The sequence below is a fragment of the Sinohyriopsis cumingii genome, chromosome 3 (assembly GCF_028554795.1).
Source record: "Sinohyriopsis cumingii isolate HCF-2022 chromosome 3, ASM2855479v2, whole genome shotgun sequence".
NCBI classification, from domain to species: domain Eukaryota; kingdom Metazoa; phylum Mollusca; class Bivalvia; order Unionida; family Unionidae; genus Sinohyriopsis; species Sinohyriopsis cumingii.
In genome coordinates, this window is record NC_142963.1 from 41,740,138 (window position 1) to 41,766,068 (window position 25,931).

At 34.4% G+C, this 25,931-nt stretch overlaps 1 protein-coding gene across 2 annotated transcripts in view; it reads left to right on the forward strand.

Annotated features, from left to right (window-relative positions):
- Nucleotides 1-25,931, forward strand: part of LOC149802752 (disks large homolog 5-like) — a 198,877-nt gene that overhangs the window by 61,910 nt on the left and 111,036 nt on the right. For both annotated transcript variants that reach the window (XM_089952172.1, XM_089952175.1), the window contains exon 2: nucleotides 15,822-15,887. In XM_089952172.1, coding sequence (XP_089808298.1) covers nucleotides 15,822-15,887 — 66 coding nt within the window. The remainder of the gene's footprint in view (nucleotides 1-15,821; nucleotides 15,888-25,931) is intronic.

Below are 25,931 nucleotides of genomic sequence, written 5' to 3' on the forward strand. Positions count from 1 at the left end.
GGTTTAGAATGTCCAGAATAGCCCTTAATTTTTTTTTTTTTCTGCAATATAATTCTTGCCATTTTGCATCCTCTTGATGTCATTTATGTGGGTCAGCTTTTCAATGGCACTTAAATGCTTGAAAGTACAAAGCCTCATAAGGTGGTGATATATAAAGTTTGACTGGTTTACAAAATAATGTCAGTTTTATATAGCTATGCATGCTGTAAAGAGCAGAAACTAGAACCGATATGTTGTTTACATAAAATGGAGGAAGAAGAAAATGCAAGAATGGAAAACAGTTGATATGCACTTTATTTCAATAATTGCTTAAATGAGATTATGTTTGCTTTTTGGTACACTTGATTTTTGTTTTAATTGGGTTTACCTTTTTTTAAATTGCTTATTTATGCAAATATGCAACTTTTTTGGGGCTTTGGTTTAAATAGCATCATGCAAAAGCAGATCTTAGTTCGCATAATTTGCAATTAAGGGTATATCATATGCATGCCAATCTAGTAAATGTGCATCTCATTCTAAAATCCTCCTCCTGCCAGTGGTGATGTATGGCCAGCATATATCATATTTCTTGGGTGTTTTAAATTGTATGTGGTAATTTGCTAGTGTTTCAGATATTCATTTCCCATATTGAGATTTTTCTTAATGTCTCTGAAGAATGTCAAAGGAACAATGTACTGTATTCCTACCCTTGTATACTGCATAGTCCATATAACAATGAAAAGTTCTTAAAAATGAGGAACCTCCTTGAGAACTATTTGAATTTTGAATAAAATAGTGTTATTGTTGAAAAGTCCTTCAGTTTGTTGAAAAATTGCATATTTCCTCCAAACTCCTTGAATTTTATAAGAATACAAACTTTTAAAACTGAATAAAATTTATATTTTTATTTTCAGAGTGTTGTGTTTACATATGTTAAAAAAATAATCAAATCAGATAAATTTGGGTTATGAAATGATAGACATGGGCAGTTACGAGATTTAGTAACATCTCTGGGGGGCCCTGAGTGGCCGAGTGGTCTAAAGAGCTCTCCGGCATGGATCACTGTCATCTCACCTCTGTCTGCGTGGGTTCAAGTCTCGGGCTTGGCCAATGTGGATACGTGAGAAAGCTTGCTGCTAGCTAGCTTCTTGTGGGTCGGTGGTTCTTTCCGGGGTTTTCCCAGGTTCTTCCTCCACCTTTAATACTGGCCGCCATGTATAGCCTATCGTGTGCTGAAAAATGGCATTAAACCCTATAACAGCAACAACAACAACAATCATTGTGTGTGTGTGTGATTAGGATTTTAATGTTGCTTTAACATATCTTAAGTCATATAGCTATGATGTCTGCAGTGTGGCAGTTTGTAGTGGTCTTAAGCTCTGGGGCATCATGCCACAGACATGTAGCACAATGTTGCACCCAATCACATTGTTCTGACACCAGGTCGACCAGTCCTTACACTAATCACTTAATGCTGAGCACCTAGTTAGTACCATTTTTATAAGTCTTTGGTATGACTCGGTTGGGGTTTGAACCTCAACCTCCTGTATCTGAGACGAATGCTCTAACCATTTTGGCAACTCGGGAGTGGTCTCTTCACTGTAGCAGCTTTGTAATTATGTTTTTTTCATCTGTCTTTATACTTGTAATATTTATGGAGTGATAAAAAAGGTAACAGCAAGAAAGTTCAGTTTCAGTAAAAAAAAAGAGATACTCCTTGAAAACTTCTGGAAGTCCTTGAAAACTCTTTGAAAAACAACTCTTAGATTGTGTAAACCATGTTCCATTTTTCCATCCATCTAGTTATGTTTTGTGTTTAGATCTTTTTATTCCCTTATGACTTTTAAATACCTTAATCTTAAGGAAGATTAAATGTTGCAGTATTTAACTCTTTGAAAATATATTCGCACAGCTGATGGTTTTAGCAATGCAAATTTATTGAAATAATCTAAAGGTTGTTGGGCATTTTCTAGTGCCATTATTAAATAAGTATATATTCCCAAGTAAGTGGTGTTTTAAAAGCATCTTGTTCTTGATTGTTTCAAGCCACTGGTGACAATATGTAATACATGTACTCCATCATCACCCATGGCTGCCTGTACTGAAATTTACGTTTTTCACAAGTACACCACTCCCTCGATAACTTGCACCCTGATAGCTCGTGAACCCGCTTATAACAGTGGGTCAGGCATGGCTCCCATTTTTTAAACCAGAAAATACCCTAAAAATTGATCCCTATTTGTTGAACTTGATAAAAATCACGACCAAAATTGGTAACTGAAACTTTGATGTATCACTTGTTTTATCGTCGAAAACGGTAGAATTAGGACCTGGAAATTTTAATCAACACTTTGAAATGTCAGTTTTAAAAATAGGTCATATTTTTTTTTACATTTTCTTTCTAAACAACATTTCTAGTGCACTGCAATTAATGATATGTGAGGAAATTTTGATCAATGAAAATGTCACTTACGCCAAGTGAAGGCAGTACTTTAATAAATAAATACAAATTAAATAATTTTTTTATCAATTGAAATTTGTGTTCTAGTTCTATCTTTTAGTTCCTTTTAATTGTATTCATCATAAATGCTATGTGTTCTCTTGTAATTAAACGTAAGGTGTGTTAATCTCATGTAACAGCTATGTCTGCGAGCGTTTCTCTGAGAACCTAATTAAGTGCCAACTGTGTTTTGATAACTGACTTCCAGAAGTATTTGTTGTATTGAATTAAAAACTGGCCTCCATTGTATTACCACGTTGATTATGTCTTTTGAATCAAATAAAGGAGGTGGAATAAAAGAAAAGTTAAAAGGCACCAAAATCCTACAAACTTAAAATCTAGCGGCCCTGGTCGTATGTCCGGTAAACTCACTTCATTTGATCAATCGAACACTTATAAATGTTATTGTGTATGTAACATAAACTACATTAAATTAACCGACTCTTTCATAACTGTGATCAAAGATAACAAGGCAGCCAAGCAATATGAATACTTTGTAAAATAAAGAGTTTGATTTCACAGGTATGGACCATTGTGGGCAAGCAAGTTTCAGAGAATTCCATAACTGGCACTTAGAGGTATCCTCAAGGATGATAAGAAGTTTCATTATTACTTCCTAATGAATCACAACGTTATTGTACTAATTGAACAATACAAATATTGAGATTCGACGTAGACGATTGTATCACGAAATAAACGTGTGTTTTGAGAAAAAAAAGGAATTTTGTTTGGTGGTGTATCAACAGTTAATCTAGTTCCCAGCTCTGTTGACTCTCAATTTGGCAGGATAATATTAAACACCACTAAAGTGACCAGACTTATCAAGAAAACAAAAAGCAGTGACTTATGCACAGATTTTTTTCGCATACATGTGATGGTTGTTGAAACCACTTGGAACGATCTTTCATATGTTCGATATTTTGAAAATAAATGTTATTTAAACAGAATAATGAACAACTTCATTAGAAAAAGCGCATTATTAAAAATTATTATCGACGTGATTGTAAAATGAGGATTCAGTCAATACACAGCCCAAATCCCTAATGCCGCTCCCCCCTACAATTTTCTCGATGTCAAATCGACTTTTTTTTTCTTCAATTTTTGCAGGTCCCTCGGTAACTTGTGCCTCGCTTATAGTTTGGTCTATGTTTGTGGACTCCATTGTGACTCTGTGGGATATCATGCTACATGTCTGCAACATGATGCCCCAGTGCTAGGCATCACTATAAACTGCAACACTGCAGATATCATAGCGATATGACTGATTTTTTTAAAAAGCTACGTTAAAAATCCTAATCACACACACACATCAAATGCTAAGGATGTCATTATACATGCATAATGATAGCAATCTGCACATATAGTGAGTGTTGATTTTCCAGAGGCAAATCTCCATAACATTTTTGTTGATGGTTACAAACCATCGCTGTCTGCCTTCTATATGATAAGGAAAGTGAGACAAAACAAATGAATTAAAACTAGAAATATGTACATGGAGCACAGACTGTGTCTGAAAACTGACATAATTGTGAACATTGGTGTGATGGGTGGATGGACACTAGAGGCACTGTTACATAACGCCCCACAACTGTTGTAGTGATACAATTTTAATTTCAGGAATATACATCAGTCTCATGGGGGTGGGTGCTTCCGAATTGTAGACCTTTGCAAAAATAATACTGGACAATTAGAAAATTGTTTCATGTTCATGAACATTGTGTTATTTCCATGACATTTGGTAGATAGCTCTAGTGTTATTTCCATGTCACGTAGATTGCCTTGGTGTTGTTTCCATGGCGTATTTAAAGTACATGACTTGAGTGTTATTTTCATGACACTTGACAATTTTGAAGGAGGATATAAAATTAGGTTTAAAAACACAAATGCTAATGTACAGAAAGTTAGATAACCACTGGCCTGTGAAAGAATTATATTAAAACCACTGTCGCACAGAGCTGGTACAAAAAGAAAACTGTCAGCCAACCAGCATATTTGCTGTCATTAGAAGAGGGAAAATTGACAGCAAAGATACAGCTGGTCTCATCTTCACTTAAACAAATGTTATATTTATTTAACTTCTAAGTGAATTTACTCAAAACAGTAATGTTTGCAAGTTCAAGGTTAATTCCAATATTCATTTTTAAAAAAAATGTAAACTGACATACTGCATTCATTGTGCCAAATTATGTAATTTTATGACATAATTAAATTTTTTGGCTCTTTTTGATTTTCACTTCAGAACTCATTTTGAACTGAGACCAGCAAATGTTATATTTTGGTACAATTACTAGATGAAAATTAAAAACCATAGAACAACAAGTGAAAAGATCTGATTTTATCAGTGGGGGGCTTCAGAAATTTATATTAATAGATTTATCTTTTTTATCAAAGGAAAATTCTATGATACTCAAAACATGAAAAGAGCATGTAGAAAATGAATGACCCTCCACTGTAAAGTTTGCAGGTGACATTAATAGAATTTATCCTATGTGTTGATATGGTGTAGGAAAATAGCTAGTGGTCAAAGTTTGTCAGCAGGAACCAGGATTTCTCTATACCATATCATGATCAGTGCATACGATGGATTATTCTGTCATTTCTCACAGGGAAGGAGATTTGTACAAGGTTAAGATACTGCAGAAAGGACAAATGAAGTAGCAATTTAAAAAAGAAGGATGAAATAGCATTATAAAATAACATGTAGTATTGTAAAAGAAAGATGATGTAGCATTGTAAATGAAAGAAGTATTGCAAAATTAGCATTGTAAAAATGAAAGATGAAGTTATATTGCAAAATGAAAGTTGTAGCATTGGAAAAGAAATATGATAGTGTTGTGAAATAGAATATATAGCATTGTGAAATGAAAGATCATGTAAGCATTATAAAAAAAGCAAGAAGTAACATTGATAAAAGAAAGATTTTGTAACATTGTAAAATGAAAGATGATAATAGTGGTGTAAAAAGAAAAATGTAATATTGTAAGAAGATCAAATAGCATTGCTAAAAGAAAGAGGATAATGGTGTTGTAAAAAGATAATATGTACTTTTGAGAGAGTGACGTATGTAAGGTGAAGTAGTTCACATTTAAAACATGCACATTGGAGAGAATGTTTGCATACCTCTATGCTACATTAATGTAATGTGGATGATATTTCTTTTGGATATTGTACTTTTGGAAATTTTACATGAGTTAAGCACACTGCTAACTAAAATGACTGCTCCCTTGTGTTAAAAAATCAGTCTGAATTAGTCTAAAGTACACTATACATAGCAGCTATTAAAATAGGGAAAATGAATTTTGCCAGACTAGACAATACCAGCTTCTGAAAGTGCAATGAATGAATTACCAAATATATAAAATGTAAAAAAAGTTATCGGCTCTTTTTTATACAATTTACCTCTGAAGTTCAGGAAGTGAAAATGACCAAGTAGAGCTAGCACTTTTTTGAAAGGTGCACATTTGAAGTAAGGCCAAGCTGTATACTCTATAACCCATAGTACACCCATCAATCATACACCAAAATAAAGGGAATTAAAGGTTCTTTGCATTATACCTAAGATATACAAGGTCTTTTTTAAATAGCCAGTATAACCAGTGAGGAAAGCCGGGGACATTCTTTTTCTTTAAAATCCTAACCCTATGCAAAATGCGAAACTGTATAGCGCCACCTTAAAGAAAATAAAAAAATGTTTGCAATTAATTTTTTTTATTTTCATATAATTATGTATGATGTTCTGAATAAAATGGTACATTCATATTGATGTTAAACATGAAAATAAGCTAATTATGATCATTTTTCTCTTGCTTACATAATTTGCCATGAGGTATGTTTGTGTGAGTAGTGACCTTAATTATGGGGAAATTAGAAGACTTAGAATATAGGAATAGAGTCAACTTAAATTTAAAACTGTTGCAATAAGTGACAGAAATATATGGTGAAAATGTTTCTTTTCATTTATTTGCAATGAAATAAAAAAATAAATGAAGAGAAAGTGAATTCGCTTCTTCCATATTAAACAATAGGCAAAATTTTACACTTTGACCTTTGACCTTTATGAAGCTGATGAGTTGCCTCCCTTTTCTAATTGTAAAATTCATTGTTGATATCTCAGAAATAATTCTGGCTAGTTTCATGTTCCTGTCATTCAGCATAACATTGGTTGCTATGTTTACAAAATGTAATGTGCATTCTTAAAATAGCTCACTTTTATCATGGGGGGTGGGTAGGCTGGACTTGTTAGACTCTGACACTCATAAATACTGTTCTGTGTGGAAAAAGGCAGGAGAATTATTCATAAGGATTGTTTTGATGCTTGCGACTTAAATGTTTCAGCCATATAAACATAATTAAATCATACAAAAATAATACCTACATCTTCTTTATGGTGGCGCTCACCAGATAATATGTACTTTTGAGAGAGTGACGTATGTAAGGTGAAGTAGTTCACATTTAAAACATGCACAGTGGAGAGAATGTTTGCATACCTCTATGCTACATTAATGTAATGTGGATGATATTTCTTTTGGATATTGTACTTTTGGAAATTTTACATGATTTAAGCACACTGCTAACTAAAATGACTGCTCCCTTGTGTTAAAAAATCAGTCTGAATTAGTCTAAAGTACACTATACATAGCAGCTATTAAAATAGGGAAAATGAATTTTGCCAGACTAGACAATACCAGCTTCTGAAAGTGCAATGAATGAATTACCAAATATATAAAATGTAAAAAAAGTTATCGGCTCTTTTTTATACAATTTACCTCTGAAGTTCAGGAAGTGAAAATGACCAAGTAGAGCTAGCACTTTTTTGAAAGGTGCACATTTGAAGTAAGGCCAAGCTGTATACTCTATAACCCATAGTACACCCATCAATCATACACCAAAATAAAGGGAATTAAAGGTTCTTTGCATTATACCTAAGATATACAAGGTCTTTTTTAAATAGCCAGTATAACCAGTGAGGAAAGCCGGGGACATTCTTTTTCTTTAAAATCCTAACCCTATGCAAAATGCGAAACTGTATAGCGCCACCTAAAGAAGACTGTTGTTGTTTTGGGTTTAATGCCATTTCTCAGTGCATTATAGGCTATATATGGTAGCCAATATAACTGGTAGAGGAGTAAACCAGGAAAACCCTGGCGAGAACCAGCGACCCAAACGAAGCTACAGGCACACTTTCTCACATACCCACATTGGTCAAGCAGGAGATCAGATTCAAACCCACACGGACAGTGTGTGGATGGCAATGATCAGTAAAGTCAAGTACTTTTGAACACTTGGCTACCCAGGGCCCCTTAAAAAGATTGATGTGAGATTTTAAAAAAAAGATAAAATAGAATTGTAAAAAGAAAGATTTAATGCTGTAGTGTACAACAGATGTAGCATTTGTAAAAAGAAAAGTGAAATAGGATTGTAGAAAGGATTATGTTAGAGTGTAAAACAAAGGATGTTGCATTTGTAAATAGAAGAATATAAAAAGAAGGATAAAAGAAAGAAGAAATGTAAAAAATGAAAGATATGAGATTATCTAAAGAAAAATGAAGCAATGTCAGTGGAAGATGTAGCATGGCTAAAAGAAAGAAAAAATTTAAAAGAGAAAGATGTTGGTTTGTCAAAATAAAGACATATTGATGTATAAAGGAAGATGTAATAACACTGGTAAAAAAATCTTTTGTAAAAATGAAAGATGTTTGTCCAAAGAAAGATGTAGCAATGACATAATAGACACAGCTTTTTACAAAATGAAAGATGAAATGGCATTGTAAAAAGAAAAATTGTATAAAATACAATATGGTGTATCATCAATATGGATATAGATTCATTTATGCAGACTATTTTAAATCATTTTTACTTCATTATATGTGGCATAAACAGTTCAGCTTACAACAAAAATTTGAATGCAGCAAAATTTCTTGTAAATAAGAACTATTGTTTATAGGCCAGGAAGATATTTAAAGGCAAGAAAAGCCATTTAGTGCATCATAAGCATAATCATGACCAGATGTCATCAACAGTGTCAGTAAGGGCATTTACAGGAGATACTGGTAGATATATCCCACAAGCCTTCTCACATGGGCAAACTGTATCACCCATATATCTACCATATATACTTGCTTATAAGACAAGTGCAACTGCAAACTGCAATACCAGGATCTGCCATCACATAATGTGCCAGTAGATTTGGGTCTGTGCAGTTTGTTAGGAGCAATCAGTAGAACAAGAAGTATAGACCCTTATCTGCAGGTGTATTATGCTATGGCAGATCAGGATCTTTGTGTTTTCAGTTAGACTTGACTTATAAGCAAGTATATATGGTAGGTATAGTGGAAAAGGAGTTTTGTTGCCATCATTATCTGTTTTCCTTATCACTTGGATACAGACAATATGCAAAAAGTGTACAATTTTAACAGATTTAGAAATCATCAGTAGGCAGTATGGTAGTGTTTCCCTGCAGTGAGTTTCCAGAGTCACAGGGTCTTTAAGTTTTGCACTATAATGTCTTCTCATGTTGGCATAATCAAATTGCTGTTTAGCTTACTATTGGGACATATGAAAACTTTAATGAACTTATTGAAGTGCTATATTTCAAGGTCACCTTACTTGGGCATCTCATGCAAGCAAGATTGGACAATTTTTAGGAACAAGTTTCTAGTGATGACTGATGTTTGTGGAGGCATGAGGCTATGTTTTTGTTCCAGCAGCCATCTCCAGTTACTTCAGCACTTGAAATGCACTTGTTGGTTATTTAGCAAAGATTTTTCTGGTTCCTTGAAAGTAGGTTAGGCATATAAAGTTAGATAAATGTCTGGATTTTCTGACTGTTGAGGAAGAATTTTATTTGCATTAGTTGCCATTAGATCTCCTTCATGAGAAAAAAAATTCTATAGTGAAAAAAATTCTTGACAAAATTTAATTGAACATGTCAACCATGGTTATAATAAAATTACCCCTCAAGACAGGTGCCCTCATTGATGGTTTGTATTGAAATAGCACATTGCAACCTATACAGGTAGTTATGTAATCCAAGATTAACTATTAGGAAGATAGAGACTATGTTTATATTATTTGGTTTGATGTAGTGTTTTAGGGTGTAGCAACACTTTGTAGGTTATTCAGTTCTGAAGCAAGTGCTGTGACCATGGCACACCATGTTAGCTGATCTAGGCTGATTTGATGATGAAAATTGAATCTGCAGCATCCTTTTGGTCACAAGTCCAAAGATGAATTAATGATCTGTAGGACTTGATCTTAGTATTTGGTTTTGTTCCATCAAGTTTAACAGCTACCAGAGCAGCCATGTGCAAGAGATTCTGAGAGTAAAGCTAGTGCAGAGATAAAATATATTACCACGTTGATTCTCAGTTCTTTAATTGTGTATTTGTATGTGTGTATGTATTGCAGCCCCAGTTTATCTAATGACATATGATTAGGAAAATCATCAAAGCTGGCAAGTTACCTTTGAAAGTGTGTTAATTTGATTGATATCTGTTTGGCTGAGGAGACACCATAATGATAGGCATGATACCTGTACTTATCAGTGAGAGGCATCACCCAAGAAAATATATCATCATTGACTAATGTGTTTTTTATGTACTCTGATGTGTACTTGTATATCATTCCACTACATTGCATTACTTTTTATTCATATCTATCATATAGTGCATTTATAAAAGAAGCACAAGTCCATATTGGGTTTATACAAATGTTCAAACATTGACTGGAGCATGAGGGAAGATTTTGAGCCCAAGACATCAAAGTACTTGGGTTAACACAGTTTGCTGTGTTCAATCATTCACTTGAGCGTGAGGGAAGATTTTGAGCCCAAGGCTTCAAAGCACTCTTAATCATATTCAACAAATGATTTTTTTTTAAAACTCGAATAAACCTGTTTTAAAGCAGCTCTTGCAGTCTAGATGTTTGCATACACCAATAACATGCATCAAACCAGCTAATAAAGACCAAGATAAGTTAAAGAATTTGTTCTGGTACTATTGGTGCTATTATAAAGAAATGGCTCCTTTCTTGATTTGGTAATTGTAACTAATTTTATGCTGTAAATTAGTGGATAGAAATAATTTTGCTAATTCAATGCAATGAATAAATAACATATTTTTTCACTGCACTTAGTAGACATTGATAACATTAAGATGAAAATGCTGAGCTGTCATTTTATCACTTGCTGATCTGGTAGTAACTATTCCCCATGACATGTTTTCTTGTTTTTTCTATTTTTTTCTTCTTTTTTGTTGAGGGGGGAGGGGCTTAAATTGGGCATGAGAATTTTGGTGCTGCTGATATTTTCAGTGTGATTATTTACAATACACAGTAAAACATAAATGGTACACAGCTGATATTACAGTATGGGATACTGTAAAAAAAATCTGTTACTTCAGTCTGCTTCTTGATATTGCTAGCCAATATGTTTGGACATAAGATATGAAAAAATTTATTTTGAGTGAATAAGAGATAAACTTCATCTTTCCGATGAAAAACTCATATTTTCAACCACGCAATGAAATGTATATGTTATTCACTTGTTACAAGCAAATACGAGGCCCCTGATCACTGCCATCTCACCTCTGCGTGGTTTTGAGTCTCCGATTTGGCCTGAGTGTGGGTATGTGAGAGAGCTTGCCAGTAGCTTCTCGTGGGTCAGTGGTTCTTTCCGGAGTTTTCCCGGATTCTTCCTCCACCATTAATACTGGCCGCCATGTATAGCCTATCTTGTGCTGAAAAATGATGTTAAACCATACAACAACAACAACAACAACAACAAGCAAATACAGGTATCCCCAATGTCATTCTTGAAATGTTGAATGATTGTATAAATCATCTTCATTCACATTAACTGGGACAGAGTTCAGAGAACGTATTAAACAGTGAAACAGCACTTCCTCATTGTAATGCCCTTCATTATAACACTATTTCTGTTATAAGGTGTGCATGATCACATAGCTCTTGCCAGTGTTATTTAATATTTATAAAGTACAGTTTTTTTTAAGGCAGCCTCACTATTGCAGCCCTCATGGCTCTCATGGGCAGCATAACAGATTATTATAATACACTCTATCCAGCTTGATTCTGGAAGCATTTGAAGATTATAAATGATGAAATTATTAAGATATATATAATTTTTGACACTTTCTGAGTTGTATCCTCATTCAGGGGGAGAATTTTCAAAAAGTCTTAAGAGCTTGGCATTATTAACTTCATCTATCCAAGCATTTTCTAGATGAATATGACAGAGATGAATATCACAGATTAAAAGCACTAATACATATCTCCTTTGGAATTATGGTGTATTGTCAGTCTTGTGGGGAATTTAATTATTTTGAATAAATAAATGCACAGTAATCAGTCCTTTGAAATTTAATTAATTAGAGCAGCTTTTATAGTGTGAAATTTTATTGTATAGTAAAAAGATTTTCAAAGTGTCACTAATGGTATACATATACAGTCAAACCTGTAAATAGTGGGCACTCATATAAAGAGGCCAAATTTACCTCGGTAAACAGGCAACCTCTGTATGCAAGTCCACCTTTCATATTTGGTTCATGAATAAATAGCATAATTACAATTTATTCATTTTTATTATTATTTTTTTACATTTGTTATTACATTTTCAACAGAGTTTATTTCATGCACAAAATTGTACATGTATGTTGCAAGGTTGCTGTATTTTGCTTACTTTACTCAATCTATTTTTATAGCAAATAATCACTGGCTTTGAAAGAATCCTTGACCTGAGTTTGTATCTTTGCACATGAGAAAGCACCAATGTCACTATAAATTGTCAGCTTAGATGTGACTGTAACAGAGAACTGATTCTTTGTTCTGCCAACTTGGAAAATTAGGTTTAGAAACATATGTCCACACTTGAAACAATATATGGATTAACTGTTTGCTCAACTTGGGGAAATCAGAAAATGGTAATATGTGAGAAGGAATGAAAAGAAGCCTTATGTGGCTCTTGTTAGCAAGACATGAACCAAAACTTTACTCACCAGCCTTTATGGACAAATTTTTATATACTGAATGAACCAGGCCTTAATGAAAATGGAAGTGATTCATATATCTCTTCAAAGTTGAACTATTTTCATCAGAGATTTAATTCTCAGGCAAAATAGATAAAGATATGAAACAATATCTGCCATGATGGCACAAAAGGTGACACATTTATGCCGTGACATGACTGTTGTTTTTAATATCCAGTAAACAAATTGCTTCGATCATCTCCCCCAGTTTCTAATTTTATGACTGACACTTTTGATTTACACTGACAGTGTGACTGCAGCATGGTTCAAAGTAAGAACTGCATAAATCAATTCACAAGATATATATTTATCTACCTTGCATATGAAGCAAACATTTAGGTTGAAAATACAATGAGTGGTCACTGTCGGTATGCTTCTTTGATAGCTTAAAGCAGCAGGAAGCCATTATTTGGTTAGGAAATATATGGTTGGTGACTCTAGAAAGCAGGTGAATGTTTTATGCTGGCTTTTAAATAGGAAATGTATGGGGGTGCTTAGAATGGCTGTTGAGAACAGATGACTGCTATATTAAGAAATTTAGGCAGGTTTGGCTGCATATACAGTATTTTATAATATTCATTTACTAGATCAAATGATACATGTATATACTACATAGAAATTACCTATAGACTACACAAAATCAATAACTCGATAGTCCATAAACACATTATATGATGTCATATGCTGGTCAGTAGAGTTCACAGTAGGCCCTCAGTGTATATTTAAGGGAATCTAATTGTAAAGCAGCAGTTTGAAATCTGATTTTGAAAAGAATATAGGAAATAGCTTTTTCATTTTGTTTTCTTAAAACCATTATACAACAGATTTTCTAGAGCTCATATTCCCAAAATTAAACTCCTTCAAGCAGCTGGCATTGAAATTAATGTTGAGAAATTACATAGGAGTAATGTGTCTGCAGCAAAATAAAAAGGGTTTTGTTTTAACCTACGGATGGGAGCTAAAACTGTTCTTATCGAACCAGAGAGATATGCCCTGAACAGAGAAGTACACTGTGTCCTTGATGCTAAAAATGTGTGTGTGGGGGGAAGCTATTGGCATAATAATTTATTGATGTTTAACCACTAAGTACAGCTTTTTGGTGTAATAGTTAAAGGGCTATTCTATGAATAACACAGGTACAGCACCCTTCTCTCTATAATGCACTTCCATTAAAACCTGGTTACTGTTGTAAGGCAAGTATGGTCACACAGTCCATTTCTAGAAATAGTGGCAAAATTATATATAAAAATATATATATAACATCTAAATTGTTAAAAAGTGTGCTTACTATAATGCATTATACTCAGTTGTTACATGGATGGCATCATAATGAGTGAGTCCTGTAGTAGTTTTGGATGAAACCTTAAAGCAATATATTGTTTATAATAAGTTATACAGTCTGCTCATATATTTATTTCATTTTCTTTCCTTTACGAGTCTCTTGTTAGACAACAGTATCAACATAGCACTTCATTGGAACTATTCTTATTCTTCGATTGCGATGTTTACCATAATCATGAACTTTAAATTGGCATTTATTTTTGTGGTAACAATTTTCACAGATTTCCTGGTTACTAAACACCACAAATCTAAATATCAACAGACAGTAATCGTTCTTTGAAGGCGATTGGAACCACTTCCCTCCATGTCTTTGGTACATTATCCATTCTTTGCTACCAAATATAGCTTGTGTTGCTAATACAGTAGAACCTGTCTTGAAAGACCACCTCTTTTGCCAAAAAAGTATGGTCTCTTAAAACAGGCGGTCTCTCATAGCTGCTCACAATGCTATATAATCAATAAATTTGTGCTTTGAGAGTGTGGTCTCTCAGAATAGGTGGTCTCACATAGCAGTGGTCTTTCAAGACAGGTTTTAGTGTAATAGTAACAGGCTATATAGTCTTACTCTGTTGTTGTTTTTACCACTCCAGTGGCCTGGTGGTTGGAGTGTCCGCCATGGATGCAGGAGGTCGCAGGTTTGAACCCTACCCTAGACATACTAAAGACTTATAAAAAATGGTACTAATGGCTGCCTCACTAGGTGCTCAGCATTAACACATTAACCCCTGGCAACGAGTTTACATGGCAGGAGGTAGTAGCCTACTGCCGAGCTATGTAACGTCAAGATCATGTGCGATACACTAAAGTGGGTGGAATTATAGAAAGGTAGGCAGATGTAGCTCTACAATGATGCCAGATAATCTGGAAGTTCTAGTTGCAATACAAAATACAGAGGGAAAAACCTCATTTTTTGGACCCGATTTGTTTTTTCCACCCAAAATTTGCCTGTGGTCGGAATCTGATTTTTTGACAGGACTTTAGACTTTTTGGTCTTAGATCTAAGGCAGACCAGTATGAACTGCAAACAGACAAGTGAACCTTTGCAAAAAATAGGATAAGAGGGGCATTTGGAATAAAGAAGAGTATCGATATGAAAATAATGGGAACGTTAAGCAAAAAATAATCCACAAAAAGCTCCAGCTTTTACCCTTCTGCTCATGCCAGAATGAAATAGCCACTGAAAAACGATGTTTCTTACACAACTAGGCATTAGGTTTTTGGAAAATCACCTGGAAGTTGATGTATTAGGAGTTATTCAGAAACAGTTTTCAAAATCTGTTTCCTACTCAAATTTCAGACGAAAATGACAAAAACCTCCAGGGGTTAATGTGTTGTTCATTGGTTTGATATCCGGCCAAGTCATACCAAAGACTTACAAAAATGGTACTAACAGCTGCCTTGCTAGGTGCTCAGCATTAAGAGGTTAGTGTTAGAACTGGTTGGTCTGGTGTCAGGATACTGTGACTGGGTGGGGCATGATGCTACATGTCTGCAGCATGATGCCCCAGTGCTAGACATCACTATAAACTGCCACATTGCAGACATCATAGCAATATGACTGAAATTTTTTTAAAGCTACATTAAAAATCCATATCACACATACACACACTGTTTTTCTTGGTTTCTCATTGTGAGGCTTTTTGTTACAGAATGTATCCAAAACAATCATGCATCCAAGGCGGATTCATGTAAGTCATATCCAGATGCATGCCTCATAGGCCCAGATCTGCCATTGTATAATTTACTTGCAGATTTGGGAATGTGCAGTCTGTTGGGCCTTATCAGTAGAATGCACAACCTAAACCCCAATTGGCTTGTCGGCATGTGAAGCACATAAGGGTCTATGTTGTTTTTGCAGTTGAGCCTAAATTTTATGTGTGTATATATTTGTTTAGTTTATGTTCTGGCACTTATCTGAACATATTCTTTTCCTTAAAATTTACATCTGTCTTTTCTTTCAGATACCCGCTCTCTGTCTACTACATCCGATTCAGAGGAAGATGTTCTAAATAGACCTCAGGGAATAGGTAAGAAATTACTTTTCAGATGTCAGAATGGTTAAAGTATACTCAGTCATTCAAGTGTTTACATGGCTTGATCTTGTCTGGTTTTCGTTTTTTTGTTGTTCCCCCAACATTATCCACCCCACTCCAAACTAGTTGTTTCTGGCAATCATTTACATCTAGGTTGATTCGAGCCAGAAATTTGGCAATGTAGCTATTAGTGGCCAGGACAGGACTTAAATGCAGTGGACTCATCCTTATTCAGGACTTACTTAATATAATGCTGTCCTTGGGAGGCATGGATTATACTGCCTATAATTCATTGTTACATAATAAAACTGAATCCATGATCAAACCTGCCCGAAAACAGGAAATGTTATAATGGGGTAGGTGCGCACCATGAATATCCTTGAATGTGCTTGGGTCTTTTAATCCTTTTTTATGTCCTTGAATATCAATCAGTTAAGACCAGTTGTTGAATATGTCCTTGAATATAATTATATTTTGTGAAAATGAGAACAAAATAAAATATTTAAAACATATCTAAAATTATTGTTCACATTTTGAAGAAAAAAATGAGAGTTTAACAATTTTAGTGCACAGCAGGTGAACATCTTACCTGGTAATTGCATGTGAGTGGTCTCCCTTATACAATATCTTCGAATATATGCATTCTTTGAGTACATATTTTTACTTCATAAAGAATTTACCTAGTATTTATCAGCTGTTTTTTAAAGGCTAAGCAAGTAAAACAAAGCGACTGATCAATTATGAGCCGTCACTATAAACAGGGTTCTTTTTGCTTTTGCGAAAATGGCTTGAAAGAAAGGAATATAGAATAGAGATTGGCATTGAAAAAGTGACATAAGCTAACAGCATAGTGCTTTCCATATAAGAAGTTTATTTTCCCCAACCTCTTTTCTTTCTTTTATACTGTTAGGACTTTATGTTTTTTTTGTTTCTTTTTTGTTGTTGTGTGGTGCTAGTGTAGTTATTCACCATATCAGTTTGGATTGCAGTTCTTAAACATTTTTCAAGACTTGTATTTCCACTGAAGTAATGGCAAATACAGCTTGCTTTAAAGTACAATTATTTTTTCTTATTCTTTTTCTCTTTACCTATTTTAGCTTTATTTTAGCTTATATCATGATTCTGTGTTACTCCATGATAATCTTGGTTCTCTCCTTGAATTGTACTTGAATTGTCCATGATATTTTCCACATAAACCTGTTAGAACTCTTTATAATGAAGGGTGGTATAATAAGGGAGCACTTTGCCACATTTCCTGACTAAGTAAAGATAGAAAATTAATTTCATTGAGGGATTACACAGGGGTTTGAGATTAAATTTACCTCCCCACCTCACTCCCCCAAATTTCCTAGTCAGAGTAGGGCACTATTTTGAATCAGAATAATCTCCCTTGTAAGTAAATGAAACCCCTTTCTCAAAATGAGACCTCCTGAACAAAATATTGGATGTATCCCTGAATTTATTTATTATAGGTATAAATACAGTAACATTATTTAATAAAAATATTCAATACAATATAAACATGCTGTTTACCAAATTCATATTGGGCATTAAATATGTTTAGGAAATATCAGAAGAGGATATTTACAATTGAATGGACTTGTCAGAGATTTAGATAAGATTTGAATAAATTGGCTGTTTAATGCCATGGTTTTGAACTAAGTGGCTTTTCAAATTTCAATAGAGCATTTTTGTGAACAGTATTAAACAAAGTTATGATACTAGACTGACTTGTAATCATCAAGACATTTATTATGCCTTTAACAGTGAACGAAGTGGTTTAAGTTTAATGACTGGTTGAATTGGGGTGTACACTGGTGGCTTCATTTGAGAGCATGCACATAACATCTGGAACCAGTCCCCCATCGCAAAACAATACAACCATGACCATGCTTATTGCAGGAGAAATACACAAAGTTGGAATATACATGCTTAAATGCAACTATTTTGTGCATTTTTAATGTATGTGAACATTTTTAATATGCATATTTAGCTAGTTTATTTGCATAAAATATGTCAGTATGCTGTTTATCTGTTTCTTGGACTTGCATCATTTGGCAATTTCCCAAAATCAGATCTCCTTTGGTTGGTATCCTAAACAAAGAGCAGTTAGTTTAGCTAAGAAGGTTTTAGACAGTAATTTAAATAACTAATTTTGTGTATCTTTCTTTTTATGTCAAATATTTTGTGCAAAGTTTGATGTCCTGAAACATTAATAGTCTGTATCTGTATTTACTTTTAAGTTAGAATCATGGAACTTTTAGGATTTTATAACTATAGCCTGCCTGTTAGACTGCTGAATTTCACTAACCTAGATGTACTACATTTATGACATAATTTTAGGGTTTTGAGCTAGAACTTGGGTTTAATGCTCATAAAGGGTTGAGAATATGGGGCAAGGAGTTGTAATAAACAGTCAGAAGTCATAATCTTCATTTAGGCTTTGTGACATGTTAATGGTGAAAAGCATGAAATGGGGGGGGGGAATACTTGACACTTGAGTAGCTGAAAAATTGATGAAAATTTTTATATATAAACCAAGTTAATTAGTTTCATTGCCAGGATGATACTGGCATTATTGTGCCCATCTCCATAAAGGTGGGTTTATATTATTATCATTATGTCAGGCTGGCACATAATCTCATTAGTGCAACTAGCTGTGCAGTTTTTGATGGATTGCCATGAAACTTGGTAAATATCACCTGAAAATACACATATTGACAAATCATTTTGCTTCAGCAATTTTTATGCATCTGCCATAAACCTCATGGTGCTGTCCAACTGTTACAATTTTGTTTCTGCACAATTATTTGAGTTGTTAAACATATACAATTACCAAAGTTTGTGGATTACTTGCACATCAAATAATGAAGAACCTATTAATTTTGAGGTCAAAGGTCAAGGTCATTGATTGAAAGAAGAAAAATGGCATCTGCACAATAACTGTGTTGATGACTTGCACTTAGGTTAAGGAAGAACCTATTGAATTCATTGTCATAGGTCAAGGCCACTGTGACTGAAAGGAAAAATTGTTTATTCTCAATAACTCAAGTTGCCCATCATATATAGTTACCAAAATTTGTAGATGACTTGCACTTGGGGTAAGGAAAAACTTCATTGAGTACAAGGCCAAAAGGTCAGCAGTCAGGGTTATTGTGACAAAGTAGAATAACTTGAGTTTTTAAGCATGTACAGTTACCAAACATTTTTGATGGATTGTGTCAGTTGACACCAATCAGTTTCAGGGTCAGAATATCATTATGTCAAGGCCACTAGCAGAGAGAGTAAAAATTGTTTCTACACATTAAAATAAGATCCACATAATGTCAATCCACCAGCAGAGAGAGTAAAAATTGTCTCTACACAATAAAATAAATTCCACATCACATAATTGGATCAGACTCCATGCATGGTTTACACTTTGAGTAAAGAAGAAGCCTATTCATTTTTTGGTCAAAGATCATGGTCACTGTAGCGGAAAAAAGAAAAACAGTGATTGCATAACAACGTTCGATTTTCAGCCCAGACCTGGATCAGATGTTATTGATGGCTTGCATTTGGCATAAGGGCAAGGTCTGTCGATTTTCTGGTCAAAAGGATATGAGTGAAGGTCACTACAACTGAAAGAAGAACATGGTTTCTGCAAATTCTTTAGTCATATACCTTCACCATAGTGTCAGTAACTTTGTAGATTGCTTGCACTTATGGCAATAAAGTAACATGTAAATGTTGGTATCTTAATGTCAGTGGTCATGGTACATCTGATGAGAAAATAAAGGGTTTCTGCACTCAAGTTTGGTTCAAGACTGCATAGCTTTACCAGTGGTCCAGGTCATTAAGACCCATTGGTCACTAATCCTGAGTCAACTATGCCCTGCTAGTGTCAACATAGAAGACTGTTAAATGTGGGCAGGCATCAATGTGAGTCACTCACTGTTCTCTTGACATCAAATGACATATGAACACACTGAGGAATGGATAGAATTGCAAATACTACCCACACCCCCAGCTTTTGGTGAAGAGATGGGATGACATGCCTTTTGATCCAGAATCCAGCTCAAGGCCATATGCTTTGTTAGCTGTGATGATTTCAATAGTTTTACCATTAATCATAGTAGGTGACATTTAAATACTGTGGAGGCAGGGGATGATGAGGGGATTAGTCATCTGCCAATTAAGTTCTTAATTCAGCAGCTGTATACAGGATGTTGTAGAGCTGACATATGTGGACTGATGAAAATAGTCACAGCTTACATCATCATTCATTATAAACAATGGCCTTTTCTGTTGATGAATTCTAGTAACCTTGTCATCCTAACCCATCTGCTGATTGTGAACATCCAAATGCCAAAGTATGAAAAATAAAATCTACAATATTGACCTTATGCAGTCATGTAATCATTATAATTATTTGGACTGAAGAATGCAATAATAATAATAATAATAATAATAATAACTTAATAATAACTTTATTTTAACAAGCTCGTGTTACTGGTACATAAACCAGTCCTGCATGAGGTTTTCTGTAATAAAATCCATAGACAAAGTGTCCAAATCCAAAAAGTTAAGTGAATAGGACTATTACAATGTACTAAGCCTCAGAGAATCACTACTGATGTTAAATTTGTGTTAATGGATCAGTGCTGCATCTAACAAATTCATCTAGAAGTGTGAAGTGGTAGGTCTGTTGGTTTATCAAGATGTCTGATAAACTGGGCCAAATGTTTTTTTTGGGAATTGTCTGTCTTACCTGCAGCACTTCTGGTGTCTAGGCATCTCACCATGCCTTTTTTAAAAATTTTGGCATAGTAGACTTTTTGTACATATTCAGTTTATTGTTTCTTTCCTGCTAAGCAGTGAAACATATGGATAACTTTTGAAATGTGATTGTCATAATCATTGTCTTTGTTGCCAACTCTAGTTAACTCAATTTCTCCAATGATTGCTTTTATTTTTTAATTTAGCCAGGTTTCACAGGCAATAGTGTTCATTCTTGAAATGAAGAAGTAGGGTCCAATGGTCCTTTGATGTCAAATATGGGATCATATTTAAAAAAACAAGGGTTTTAGATCAGAAGAGCTTAGTGATGTCCTATTGTCTGTCTCTTGTTGATCCATCTGTTAACATGTTTGTTATAGCTATTCCTTCTAAACTACTTGGACGATTGGCATGAATCTTGAAACGTTCATTACAATGTCTAGTTGGTCCTAAATGAAAATGGTATGTTAGATATCCAGTATGGCTACCACAGTGACCAGCTTCATATTTTTTATCACTACCTACCTTGAATTTATGGTCAGATTGAAATGGAGTTTTCACTAAAAGACTTCTTTTGATGTGTAGTTGGTGCTAAATGAAAAATGGTGATGATATGACCTCCAATATGGTTGCCATAATGGAAATCTTGAAAATATTATTGCTTCTTCTCCTAGATAGTTGGTCATATTGACATAGTTTTTTATATAACCCAAAACACTTTTTTAGGATGTGTAGTTGGTCCCTAGGTGCCAGTAGTTCCAATCGGACTTCAGGGATGGCCACTATGGCAGCCATCTTGAAGATCACTAATCCTGTTGCCACAATTAATAAAAATATCAAAACATTTATGCAGCTTCATCCAAGAAATCTTAAGATTACGGTGTGTGGACATAGGAGGCCTTTCAATATTGGACAAATGATGCTGATGTGTTTTCAAATATAGATTAGGATTGAAAATAAGAGAAACGTTGAAACAGTTATTTTTATAACATATGCAGTCAACAGCATTAGAAGAAATTTTTATAGTTAGTATCCTACTGGCAAATATTTCCTGTCCAAGTGCTTCTGCATTTAGATTTTAAGTAGATGTCAGCAAGGTTTTTTTGATCTCGCACACACTTGGGCCTCTTGTTTTCCCATGTTTGTTGGGGGGAAAAAAAACAGTCTATCAGTTAACTTAAATTACAAAAAAATGCAATGAGATTATATATACTCATATTGCAATGGACACATGGTTTTTCTCTTTCTTCTGAACAGAGTTCAGCATAACTGACACTGCTAACCCAGTAATAACTGGAAAAATTTGTAATATATCACAGATGCAGCATCTTCTACAAGAAAATCACAGATTTCCTGTTCGAATAATTGAGAAATTCATTTCCACCTTTATCTAAACTGGTGGACAATGGTAGACCAATTTTACAGATGTAAAAATTCCAATAACCCCCCTAAAATGACTATTGATTGAGTGTAACTTAGCCTGTAATTTCCCATTTGCTAACTGTATCTGAAATCCTTAGAAGACTTGAACATTAACAGTGTGACCTCCTTTCTCTTCAGCATGATTTAATTAATACAAATTGATTTTATTTTGGCATAATTCTTCAGATGTTGATTCTTGATTGTCACCCAGGAGCCCTCAAATGCATGATGGGATATTGCAGCAAAAAGTGTAGTGAAAGTGTTGCCCAAAAGGCATAACGGGTAAGATTGTGCAAATAGGGGCTCCTGTTTCATAATGGTGTAGCTGTCATTGTATGCAGGCTACAAAATATTCTGAGGAACGGTTTTGCCAGTACATTCATAGTACATGCTGGTAAAACAATTGCTGACAGTGCTAATGGGGTTTGAAGTCAGTATCAGGTGTTACAAGTCATTGTCTTAACCTGAATAGAAAATTACTAATATCCTTCCCCTAGGAAGGGCTGGATAAATGAAGATCACAAAGTATGTGCAACTGGTAGTTACTCTATCCCATTACTACAGTGGTCAGTAGTACGTGTTTTATATAGCATTCCTGATAATTAGGTCTCCAGACAGTGACTGTTCTTGGTAGATTTTATGCTGGATACCTAGCATGATGTAGAGAAAAGAAGAGAGTGGTTTTACATGATATTTTATATCAAGCCAGGTAAATCTAATTATATTGGTTTGGTTTTCACTTGCTGTTTTATGGCACAGCAACTAAGTAGTCATTTAATACTGAGGCAATTGGAGCAAAGTGGTAACAGACCCCAATTGTTATATGTAGACGAGTCTATGTCTGCATTCATTGGTTGAGCAAGGAAACATTGTATTGTACAAATTTACCTGGTACTGTGATCTTTCAGGGGTAGTCTTGCCAGTCTTCCTTTTTTGTTGCTGAAATCATTTTCTGTTTATTAGAGGATAGTGATGGGGGGTGGGGTGTAAAATCAGAGCTAAAATAATTTTCAGTAGGCTACTTGTTCCGCATGACAAGTGACCTGGAACTTTCACATGAATTTTATTCACATGTGCTGTACATAATACTGAATCTGCTTAAAATGACGCTCTTCCAATTGGACAAGCATCTTTACAAGTGACCTGCCTTTCCTCAGTCAGGAAAATGCGGTCATTATTGCACCAGGAACAAATTGTTTACTATACCATTTTTTTTATGTGTCAAGTACTTGTTTAGAAAACTAATTTGGTCTCTGGTGCAGCTCTGAAACCAGAATTGAGATTGAATCCATATGTTGGCAAAGTGTTTTTCTTTGCTTATCTGATCGAGAAATTGAGTTCCAAGATTAACAACACAGATTTGTCCACCCCTGATTTAAAACTGCATACCTTGACCAAGACGTCCTGGTCATTGAGATGCATTGGTCATATTAATGTACCTTTCATGGTACTCATTTTTTAGGGTGAATGACTTTGGTACTACTAGCAAGTTACCCAGAAAAGATGTTTGGGATTACCTGTTTGCATCATAAAATGATTAGAGGGGTGAGAATTTGGTGTACCCCCATCTTTTCCCACCATTTTCAGCATCCTGGCCCTACTTTTGGAAAAATGTCAAACCTGATATACATTTTCACATAGCTTAATTAGTCTTTGTGATATTTCATCTATTTTCAGAATGTGAGATATTGTCCCAACTCTGCAGATTTTTTCTTTCTGAAAAATCATCTCTCGAAATTCCTGCTCATTGTTATGCCATGGAACTTGTAAAATGCTTAGAACATCACTTGACATCAACATAATTTTTTGTCCTTCCTCTTCTTACTAGTACCGTACATATCATTCTATAGTAAATTAAGGTAACATCATAACCCAGGAAGAAGGGTACTTCACTGTGACACATAAAAAGGTCACATGATTGAATGTTTTAATCGCAGATTTGTGCCAAAGGTAGTGCAGTGTATACTGTAATAAGAAAAGTTCCTTCAAGAGTTGAATCAGGCCTTTAATTTGACTTAATTAAAAAAATGTGATTATCGAAGAAAATGTTGGCATCTGTTCATAAGCACATTTTCAACCTACTCATGTTCTTTTATGGCAGACATCAACTTAATTTCTCTTTATACTTTTTTATAATTGTCCTGCTTTTGAACATGAGTAAATGTGCCATTTTAGAGACTTTTTTTTAAAAATCATGCATATACCATTATATGTGGTAGATTTCACAGCATGGTCTTTTTGAAGAGGAATTTATGTTTTAGAAGCTAGTAAAATTCTTCTACTGTAAAAGCCAAGATGTTTCAGTTTTGTAATGTTTGCCTCTGCCAATAAAATTTGTACCCAAGTACAAACAGTCCTTCTGTTCTTTAATATGCTGAATATATGCTTTGTTTGAAGTTAGATGTATCAGATAATAATAATGTGTGGATTTAGTTGAATTAAGTGACATGTCTTTGAAAATAAATATTGGTTTAAATTTACTGCAGTTTTATACATATGTGTCTGAATGAAAAACCAGCTTGAAATGATTGATCTTGTGATGATTTTGATCTGCATATTTTTACATAATCATTTAATGTTGCACCTTGAATGCAGATTGCTTGTTTCTCACATTTTTTGTCACATGTCTTGACTTCATTGCAATCCTTCACTTTTTCTTCAGGATAAATACAAAAACTTGTCTACAATTTTCTGCACACATCAGTGGCTAAATTTTGCAAAGAGTGATAAAAACTTTAAGATACCAGTTAATTTTTGTTTGAAAGCAACACTTTTTGCCATCAGAACTTATACAACTGTTTAGAAATCTGCCAAGTTGAAATCCAGTTGCTAGTGTAACTTATTTTCAAGATTTATTTAATTATAGTTGGGACTTATGGGGGATGGGTGGAGGGACACTTGGCACAGTCTGATATTTATCATTCAGAATAATATGAATTATTACATTAAATGCTTGTTGATAATGAGTGGAAATACCAAAGTGCAGCTTTCTCAGGTAAACCAGGTATGTAAACAAGTACCATATGAGTGTCTTGATGGGTTACCTGAGCATTATATAAAATGTCTGTAGCAATAATTCAAGTTCCCAAGGAAAAGATGATAGTATATTGCAGATGACAAAGCTAAGGTGGCAAAACTGTCAAGCATATGAAATGATCTCATTTGTAGCTCTCCTGGTCATAATCCAAAAGTTCGTATGGTATAGTTGATTGTCAGTCATCCATCGTCTCTCTGTCCCTCTGCACATTGTGTTATCACTACTGTCTAAGCTACTTGGAGGACTGCAGTGGAACTTAACACACACACACATTCATCCCAGGGTATATTTGGTCCTGAATGAGAATGGTGCCACTAGGACATTCAGCATGGCCACATCATTAGCCATTTTGATATCCAATATGGTTGCCATCTTGAAAAAATATTGTTATTGCTGTTTCTCCTAAATGGTAAGTCATTTCTTAAGAAATCTAGTTCATCCTACATGAAAATAGTGCTGATCAGAAATCCAGCATGTAAAAATCCTTCTAAATGGAAAATTATATAAAGATGGGGTTTTGATCAGAAAACTTACAGTGTTTAGTTGGACCTAAATGAATGTGATGTCAATCTGACATCATCATAAAATCTTTTTGCTACTCCTTCTGAATGGATGGTTATATCATCATGGGGTTTTCACCAACAAATATTTTATGATATGTAGCTTTTAGTATTAAGAAATGTTTGCTGTTCTTTTATCCGTTATGACCATTATGATGGTTCTCTTGAAAATATTGTTATTGTGCCTTCTCCTGCATTGTGATTTTGTTTAATCAAAAGACTTTTTATGATGTCTGGTTGGTCATAACTGAAAATGGTGCC